This window comes from Lactuca virosa, chromosome 5 (assembly GCF_052849685.1).
Source record: "Lactuca virosa cultivar CGN04683 chromosome 5, Lactuca_virosa_CGN04683_v6, whole genome shotgun sequence".
Lineage (NCBI taxonomy): Eukaryota > Viridiplantae > Streptophyta > Magnoliopsida > Asterales > Asteraceae > Lactuca > Lactuca virosa.
In genome coordinates this window covers 236,798,602-236,808,951 of record NC_136430.1, presented here as the reverse complement: position 1 = coordinate 236,808,951, position 10,350 = coordinate 236,798,602, and the positions used below count along the sequence as shown (strand labels likewise).

The window sequence follows — 10,350 nt, the reverse complement described above, 5'->3', positions numbered from 1 at the left end:
ACTACACTACCCACGATCTTGAACTAGGAGCAGTTGTGTTTGCTCTGAAGATCTGGAGACACTACCTGTACGGTACAAAGAGCACAATCTTTACAGACCACAAGAGCCTACAACATATATTCGACCAGAAAGAGCTCAACATGAGACAACGACGGTGGGTCGAGCTACTCAGTGATTATGAATGCGAAATTCGTTATCATCCGGGTAAAGCCAACGTAGTAGCTGACGCCCTAAGTCGGAAAGAATATTCTGGTCGTAGAGTCAAATCATTGACTATGACTATCCGTTCACACTTTTCCACGAAAATTAAGGAGGCTCAGCTAGACTCTTTGAAACTTGAAAATGTGGCAAGTGAATCCCTGAGGGGGATGGATAAGAACTTGGAGGTTAAGGGTGGCGGAGCTTATTTTCTCATGGATCGGATCTGGACCCCGAAACTTGGTGGTTTCAGAGACTTGGTCATGAACGAGGGGCACAACACTCGTTATTCCGTCCACCCGGGTTCAGATAAGATGTATTTGGATCTTAAAAAGCTATACTGGTGGCCTAACATGAAAGCAGAGATTCCTACCTTCGTAAGTATATGCCTTACTTGCACAAAGGTCAAGGTTGAATACCAGAAGCCCTCAGGTCTACTACAACAGCCAGAGATACCGGAATGGAAGTGGGAGCGGATCACTATGGATTTCATAACCAAGTTGCCCAAGACAACGGGTGGACTTGATACCATATGGGTCATCGTCGACAGATTGACCAAAACCGCACACTTCCTGCCTATCATAGAAACAGACAAGATGGAGAAGCTTACAAGAACTTACATTAGGGAGATTGTACGACTGCATGGTGTTCCGATATCCATTATCTCGGACAGAGATAGTAGATTCACTTCGAGGTTCTAGCAGTCGTTACAAAGTTCCCTAGGAACTAGGCTGGACATGAGTACAGCCTACCATCCGCAGACAGACAGGCAAAGTGAGAGGACTATCCAAACCTTGGAAGATATGCTGCGAGCCTGTGTGATCGACTTTGGGAAAGCATGGGATACTCATTTACCCCTTGTAGAATTTTCCTACAACAACAGTTATCACACAAGCATAAAGGGTGCTCCATTCGAGGCCCTCTATGGCCGCAAGTGCAGATCCCCTCTGTGCTGGGCTGAGGTGGGTGATATCTAGTTAGCTAAAGGACGAGTTCCTGAAAGCACTCTCACAGGTCCGGAGATCATTCGGGAAACGACAGAGAAGATCGTTCAAATTCATGAACGATTGAAAGCCTCTAGAGACCGACAGAAAAGCTACGCTGATAAACGAAGTAAACCGTTGGAATTCCAGGTGGGCGACCGTGTTCTATTGAAGGTCTCACCCTGGAAGGGCTTGATACGCTTTGGAAAGCATGGAAAGCTAAATCCAAGGTACATAGGGCCTTTTGAGATTCTCGCAAAAATCGGCCCTGTAGCTTACAAACTTAACTTACCGCGCGAGCTCAATAACGTACATTCTACTTTCCACGTCTCGAACTTGAAAAAGTTTCTGTCCGACGAGACTCTTGTAATCCGACTCGACGAGATCGAGATCAACGAGAGCCTCAACTTCGTGGAAGAACCAGTAGAGATCATGGACCGAGAGGTCAAGAAAACGAAGCAAAGCTGTATCCTGATAGTGAAGGTTCGCTGGAACGCCAAGCGAGGACCTGAATTCACTTAGGAGCGAGAGGATCAGATGAAACTGAAATATCCTCTTCTTTTTACTTAGTTATTTGTAACTACTTATTTGCTTAAGCTCTAATTTCGGTACGGAATTCCTTCTAAGGGGGGATAATGTGACAACCCGAAATTTCTATTATGTACAACATTTCAATTCAATAGAAGTCAGAACAGTTTCTGCTAACTTTCAAGCTTTTTGGAATAAGTTCGAGTCTTTTTAAGTTAGTACTTCAGGAGATACCAGGAGAGAGGATGCTCTAGGGTTTATTGTGCAGCAATAAAGTCCCAATGCTCCAAGAGTTTGGAGTTTACGGCCTAAAACAAAGGTGTTTACAGCCGTAAACCCTAAATTGGGGGTATATATATGACACTTAGTCATTATTTACCATGTTTTTCATAAAATCAAGATCCAAACTCAATTCTCTCTCAAGTATCATCCAACAATTCTTCAAGATCTTCAACTTGTAAGTGTTTCTAGCCCTATTAAGTTGATATATTGCTTAATCTAGTGATTTAACACACTTCCATCCGTGAAATCATTCCAAAAGGTTAGATCTTCAAGTTTCACCAAGAACACCAAGAACACACACTAGTGTTCTTGGACTTTTAGCACCAAGAACACCAAGAACACACACTAATGTAAGAACTATATTTTTGGTTAATGATAGTTAGATTTGGGAAAATACACACTTTTACAAGAGACACACACACAGACACTAGATGCCTTGGTAGAAGGCTACTTCTAGTAGGAAACATAGGGTTTTCTAGGAGAGTTCAAACAAATACAAACTTTTACAAAACTTATACATTACAAACATCTTACAAATGCTTTCATACAAACACAGACACTAATATACTTATGATCTCACCAGCTTTAAAGCTGATAAACTCTTTCAAAGTAACTTGTATTCTCAGGTCACCAGTAGACAGGTACCGGTGCCAGGTTCTGAGAAGATGGAGCTCGTTCAAGACTCATCTTTTTTTTTTTGATGTATATTTTTGGTGTCTATATAACTTGAAAGAACACACTTGTATGAAATTATATTATTAATGCAATGTATGATTTTGATGCTTGTTTACTACTTTGCATTGTTGTGATACTGAACATGATGTCCTCCACCCCCGAACGTTTCCGCCGTTCCGGTTTTGGGGTGTGACAAAGATTAGTATAGATGACAGTTGAAATGTTTACTAAAATTCTTTTGATTGCGAAGTTTAAATTCTAGTCGAACTTGTTGGGTGTTCAAAAACACAAGTGAGCCAAGGCGCTCTTGGTTGGGATATATTTTTTAAATGAAGATCTTCTGTTACTATATTCAATAATTATTATGGATCGGTTGATGCTTTTCGACTTTAGGAGTCAAGGTGGAGATTATTGAAAGTTGTCTCCGAAAGTTATACTTTGTTGACAAGGATAGCCAAAGAGGATAGTAAAAAAGGGATGGCTAAATAGGTTAGCCAACAAGAATAGCCTTTTTTCTCTAGTGACCGAAGGATAACTTTTCTCTATCCTGATGAATGATAGCTCTTTCTTTATCCTAATGGAAGGTTAGCTTCTTTCTCTCTCATGATTGAAGGATAACTATTTTGTCCTTCTTGAGTAAAACTAGTAAAAAAAGCCTAGGCTGCACGGGACATATTCTTTTATGTTTTTTGTTTGTTGCATTATTTTGTTTAGTAGGTTGTGTGAAAGATAGAGAGATGAAGTACCATATATATATATATATATATATATATATATATATATATATATATATATATATATATATATATATATATATATATATATTATTATTAGATAATATGAGTAGACACATCAAAAACAATGCAAAGATAAAAGCATGATTGTAAAAAAAAGTACAACGCTATATTTGAATAGATTTTGAAAAGAGATGAAAAAAATAATCATAGATCTGGGTAGTTTTAAATGAATGTACAATACAATCTACAAAAAATGCAGAAAGAACATCTTTATACTTACCCCATCCCTCACTCAGTATTCTTAGATTTCATTTCTTTGAATGATCAAATCACGTACCTAACATTAGAATTAAAGTAAAACGTTATAATTCTTTGAACTATATATTGACATGAATGTAAATTGTAAAAAAATATGTTAGAAACATATAAAATGTATCTGTGACAGATACTTAGAATGAAACTAATATGATATAATTGGCATTAAAGGTAAACAATTGTTCTTGTCAAAATGAGCGAACCCGATCTTCTATATCTACTATATTTTGTAAGTTTACATCAGCATTTCAAGTAAAGGCTATTAATAGTATGTTACCTAGAATAACAATTAACTGAGAGAGGTTGAGCACTTACCAAAACATAACACACTCCTAATAGCAAATAAGTGTTAAATTTGTGTAAGTCTGCCTCATCATTATAACAACACAAGTCATTTGTTGTCTGGTTGCCCCTCTTCCAACATCATCATCCCCTTTCGCATAAGGTTAACTTAAATAAAAATGGCTAATAATACTTAATAATCATTATTGTATTATAACAATGAAAATTATAGTAGAAGTTAATAATCATCATAGTACTCAAATAGCTACACCATACCCGTTTTAAAAGTTTTGCTCTATGTCAGATGAAATAACCTTTCATGAGGTGCTTCTTGACCTATAAAGTGCTTTTAGATGCAAACCATCAGCCCTCTTCATAGAGTATCAGTAAATAGATCCCATGTGCTTCAATCAACAAAAATACCTGAATTTCTTAATTAAAGAATCAACAACATCAAGAATACATTAGTTTAGGAAGAAATGGCGACCAATACATAGGGAAACCATGGTTTTTGGTCACAACTAGGGCTTCGGTGAGCTGAGACTAGATTCTAGAACATCAATGCTAGAAAAAAATTTCATAAGTATTACATATATTGTAGCATTTTTGTATAATTTAGGCCATCATGAATAACTCTAAGTCAAAAGTACCTTTCCACTAGCAATTGATCTGAACTTACTATCAATACCAGGGGTGAGCACCCTGAAGAATTCAAACTGCAAGTGCTACTGACTACGAAAAATGTCAATAATCAAATAAGAATTGAACATAAATTAGTTACATCTGTTGGAGCTTTATGAGTGAATCTGATCAGTCGGGAACAATCTCTCATATCTATGCTAGAGTTTTCAGTTTACTTAAGAGAATAAGAGCCTAAAGAAACAATCAATTTGAAGGAAAACCACACATGAGTTGATCGATTTGAAGTGATGTAGACTATGAATGATCCATCATTAGTTTGTGTTTCCGAAATCTCCCCTTATATCTTAAACTATTGAAAATATGTCATATTTCTGCAATATCATATTTATTATTAAATACTTTATGGTAAAGGGTGTATTGTGTAAAGAATATATACTGGAAGGGTTTGAGTGTTATACAGGTTAAAGTTCTTATGGAGAAAACACGCGGATTGTATTTTGGGTCAATTCAGGTTCGGGTTATATTTGTATTTGGTATCCAGGGTATAAATAAAGAGAGAGAACGTGTTGGTGTCATTCAGAAGAGTGTTCAGATCAGATCTAGGGCTTTCTCTCTCGAGTGTGCTTTGTTGTAGGCCATTGTTTGCATCTATTTTTGATCGTGTGTTCATCTGTTAGAGTTCTGTAATTAACTCTTTGTTTGTATGTATTGATCAGAAGTAGTTTTAGGTTGAGTGAAAGATTGAGAGAGTAGAATAGGTGATTGTAGTGAGTTTTGAGTTGTAATTAACTTGAAAACCACCTTTTTCTTGATCCTAAAATGATATGAGAAATGGTTATGTTGGGAAATTTCTTTTGTGTGTTTTTTAACATGGTATCAGAGCTGTAAGGCTGGTGTTCTTTGATACTGACGTTCACTTCTTGTTTGTTCGTCGTCTGGTGTTTCTAGGCTTGACGATCTGCGAAAGGTATACCTTCCTTCTTGTTTTTTTTCATATGATTGAACGATTGTAGTTTAGGGTTTGTGTTTTATTTCCCTAAACTTGAATCTTGTTGTTGAGATCCTGGTACTGCGAGATTTTTTGCTTTAATCTTTCAGGTTTGGTGAGAATCGGGTTGTTGACTAAGCACTGCTCTGTTGAAGATTAAAACTCTGAAACATAATCGACCAATCGCCTTTAATCTGAAATAATCCTCTTGGGGTCGGATTTCATCACCGATAAACCCTTGAAGGAAACGGATTCGGGGAGCTGATCTCGATAACTTCTTTTGCCTATAGCACTGTGAGGATTTCTTGTACCTTTCTTTCTGCTTTATTAGCTGTAGATTTGGGAGATCCTGATGTCCGGAGTACATCAGTTAATTGTTGATTTTTTTTTCTCTATAAGTTGTTCTGTTTTTACATTGTGTTGATTGTCTTGGGCCCCGACATACTGTGGTGACCATCTGGACTTTAAGTCAACACAAGTGTTTTGTTTTTTGATTTCTTATTTCTATAGTTGATCTGGTGTGTTATTTGCTTTCTTTGGTGTATCTTCTCTGATTTACTATGGCTGGTGATACTCCTGAAGGAAGTGGTGTTCCTAAGGATAGTCCTATTGACTTTCATGATCCTTTGTATGTTCATCCTTCTGATAATATTGTAACCTCTATTATAACAGTTAAACTGACTGGTAATAAAAACTATCGTTTGTGGCGTAGTGCTATGTCTAGAGGTCTTAAGGCTAGGAGTAAATTGGGTTTTGTGGATGGTTCCATTACTCTTGAAAAAACTGAAAAAACTAAAGCTTCTAAGTGGGAACGTGTTAATGCTGTTGTTTGTAATTGGATTTTAGGGTCAATTTTTGAAAATATATATGCTAGTCATGTATATTCAGATAAAGCTAAAGATATTTGGGATGAATTATTTGAGACTTATAATAAAGCTAATGGGTCAGTAATTTTTAATATTCATCAACAGATTAACACTTTAAAGCAAAATGGTTCTTCTCTTTCTGATTATTACAATAAACTTGAGTCCTTGTGGAAAGAGTTTGATGGTTTAACTAGTTTAACTGAATGTGTGTGTAAGGCAACTACAAAACTTAATGATCATTCTAAATTGATGAAGTTAATGCAATTTCTTAGTGGTCTTGATGATGTTTACAATCAAATTAAGAGTCACATTCTTTTGATGGAGCCTTTACCAAATGTTAAATCTGCCTTCTCTATTCTTTCTAGAGAATAATCTCTTCAAAAGAATGGGTCTCTAGGTTCTACTGTTTCTTCAAAACCACAAGTCTCAGTTTTTAATAGCAAAGTTAGTGATTTTAAATAGGGAAAAAATCAAGTTAGATCTAAGAATCAAGGTTTACAATGCAAACATTGCAACCTTAAAGGTCACACAATAGAAAGATGCTATAAACTAATTGGTTATCCAAAGGATTTTAAATTTAGATATGACAGTAATAATCAGAATAAATATTTTCCTGTGAATTCCTCTTCTGTTGGTTCTAATAGTAGCACATCAGTTTCTTCTAAGTTTGTTCCTGGAAGTGATGCTCACTTTCTCACCGGTGAACAATACTCTAAGTTTCTTCGTCTCATAATCAGAATATATCTGTGTTTCAATGCTATAATTATTTTGTTAGTTCCAATAATTCTCAAAGCTGGATTGTTGACTCAGGAGCCAATCAACATATGATAGCTTCTGAGTCACAACTTAGAGATCCTATAGATGTGTCTAGACTTAACCTTCTTGTCAAACATCCTAATGGTTCTTCAGCTCCTATAAATAAAGTAGGAACTCTTCAATTGTCCTCACATCTTACTTTATTTGATGTTTTTGTTGTTCCTGATTTTAATGTTAATCTTTTTTCTGTTCATAAACTTTGTAAGGATAGTGGTTGTGAGGTTGTTTTTTCTGAACATAATTGTAAAATTCAGGATTCATTATCAAAGGAGATGGTGGAGAATGGTGGAGAATCTGGGGGATTATATTATCTTGACTGTGTTCCCTCAGGTATTTCAACTAATGTGATTTCTAAATGTTGTGTTTCTAAACTAACTTGGCATAGTAGACTTGGACATCCAACAGACCTATCTCTAACATCTTTAAAGCAAGTTTTAAATCTTGGAAATGAGTCCCTTCCTCCATTTGATATTTTTCACAAATCAAAACAAACTAGAGAGTCCTTTCCACATAGTCAGCATACTTCAACTAAATTAGGAGAATTGATTCACCTAGATGTCTGGGGTCCTTATAGGCTTGCTTATGTTGAAGGGTTTAAGTATTTCTTGACTATTGTGGATGATTTTACTAGGGCCACTTGGATTTTTCTTTTAAAATCTAAGATTGAGGTTTTTGATTGTTTTAAGTCCTTTGTTAATATTCTTCTAAATCAGTTTAATGTTAATGTTAAAATTGTACGTTCAGACAATGGTACTGAGTTTGTTAATAATCAAATGAAGTTTTTTTTGTTTTGAAAAAGGTATAATACATCAAACATCATGTGCTTACACTCCACAACAAAATGGTGTTGTGGAGAGAAAGCATAGGCATATTCTCAATGTAGCTCGATCTCTTTTATTTCAATTAGGAGTTCTTGCTAAATATTGGGTAGATGTTGTTTTAACTTCTATTTCTCTAATAAATAGAATGCCCACCTCTGTCTTAAATGGTCAATCACCTTATGAACTTGTCTTCCAAAAAAATCCTAGTTTTGATCATTTAAGGGTCTTTTGTTGTTTATGTTTTGCTGTCAAGCCAAATGTTTTTGATAAACTGTCTAAACGTGTTGAAAAATGTATTTTATTAGGATATTGTTCTGATAAAAAGGTTTATAAGCTTCTTAGTTGTGACAACCCGAAATTTATATTCTGTACAACCATTCACTTCAATGGAAATCAAAAACTGTTTTGGCTAACTGTTAAGCATTTTGGAGTCAGTCTGAGTGTTTTAAAGTTAGTACTTCAAGAGATAACAGGAGAGAGGATACCCTAGGGTTTATTGTGCACCAATAAAGTCCCAAAACTCCAATAGTTTGGAGTTTACGGCCTAAACAAGGTGTTTACGGCCGTAAACCCCATGGGGTATAAATATGGCACTTAGCCATTTTATTCACATTTTCACATTTTCAAGACTAGAACTCAAATCCTCTCAAGTAGCATCCGATTTGCCTTCTTGATCTTCAACTTTGTAAGTGTTTCTTACCCTAATAAGTTGATATCTTACTTAATCTAGTGATCTTACATGATTCCATCCGTGAAATCATTCCATTTGTGTAGATCTTCAAGTGTTCTTAGTTTCACCAAGAACACACACTAGTGTTCTTGGACTTTTAACACCCTTTCAAGCTTCTACATAGTAAGTACTCTTACCTTGGCTTTTTATAAGGCTTGTTACACTTCTTAATCATCTAGAAAACACAAAGAAACACAAGATCAAAGGTGTTTACGGTCCAACATGTTCTTGGACCGTAAACCCTAATGAAGGGGCCAAAGTGTGCCCTAGTCCCTTACCAAGCATTGGATACTAGTCTAGATCATATCCTTAAAGAGCTTAGGACCTTAAACATCAAAAAGACCATAAAACTTTAGGATTTACGGCCGTAAACCCATGGAGAAATGGTCCATGGGCCGTAAACTCCACAAAGGGGTGAAATGGTGCCCTAATCACTTCCAAAGGCTTAGATTTGAAGTAGGAATGCTTCTTTAGGGCTTATAATCTTCAAAACACAAAATGGTAAAAGTACCATGAGTTTACGGCTGTAAAATCATGGGTTTACGACCGTAAACTCCAATGGAGTTTGTCCCAAAACCGTAAACTCATAAAGAGCTTACCCTTGGACCCTAAACTCAATAGCCAAGTCCTACAACCCTTAGATGCAATCCTTAGTACTTATAGCACTTAAATAAAGTGTTTTACATGTCTTAGGATGTCTTAACTTGGTTAATTAGTTGTTTAATGACTAATTGGATACATATATGTGTTATTATATGGTAACTAGGATCCTTGTGTGTGTTCAAGTTTTCACTTGACACTTAGCATCCTATATCAATCCGTTCATCCAGACCACTCACAACAGGTTAGTTCATACCCCTTAATTAACCTTTTAAATGATTTTAAATGCTTTTATGGGGGGGGGGGAATACAAGTTGAACTATTATAGTTATTATATCAATCACATGTGATTAATAACTACCAAACAAGTGGATTTCTTACTTTTCAAATTGTGTTATCAAACTGTTTTACTTCAAACTGTTTTACAAACTCTTTTACATATCAAATACTTTTATTAAACTCTTTTAAACTTATATTCTATTAAATGTGTACCTATATAGATATAGTTATATAAGTAGGATTGAAAGGACTTAGGACTGATAGCTCACCTTACTTCCTGTTCCTTGTTTGGTTGTGGACTTAGGGTATTCAGGTTATTTGTCCGAAGGTCGTTTGAATCCTAGTTATATATTATGTATATGTATATAGATATAAAAGTTCCTTCTTCCATTCAGTTCAATACCTTTGGGTAGCAAAGGTATACACACATGTTCATACATTCAAACAACATTACTAGTAAGCTATAATTGGTATACTTTAGGGAGATACTAATACTATTACTAGAACAGTGAAACATACAAAGAGTCAGTTCATACATGAGTCAATACCATACAGAGAGAACATACATAAATGCTAGACAGGGAGAGAACACACAATACAACTAGCAC

General features: G+C 35.6%; 1 protein-coding gene across 1 annotated transcript; it reads left to right on the top strand.

Moving 5' to 3' along the window:
- The first annotated feature begins 6,190 nt into the window (after positions 1–6,190).
- On the top strand, positions 6,191–6,868 carry LOC145112494 (uncharacterized). The gene has a single exon (XM_079048662.1). It carries the CDS (start codon positions 6,191–6,193, stop codon positions 6,866–6,868), a length of 678 nt encoding a protein of 225 aa, XP_078904788.1.
- Positions 6,869–10,350: the final 3,482 nt, after the last annotated feature.

Coding starts and splice junctions, on each gene's coding strand:
- LOC145112494 (XM_079048662.1), top strand. CDS start 6,191: ATGGCTGGTGATACTCCTGAAGGAAGTGGTGTTCCTAAGGATAGTCCT.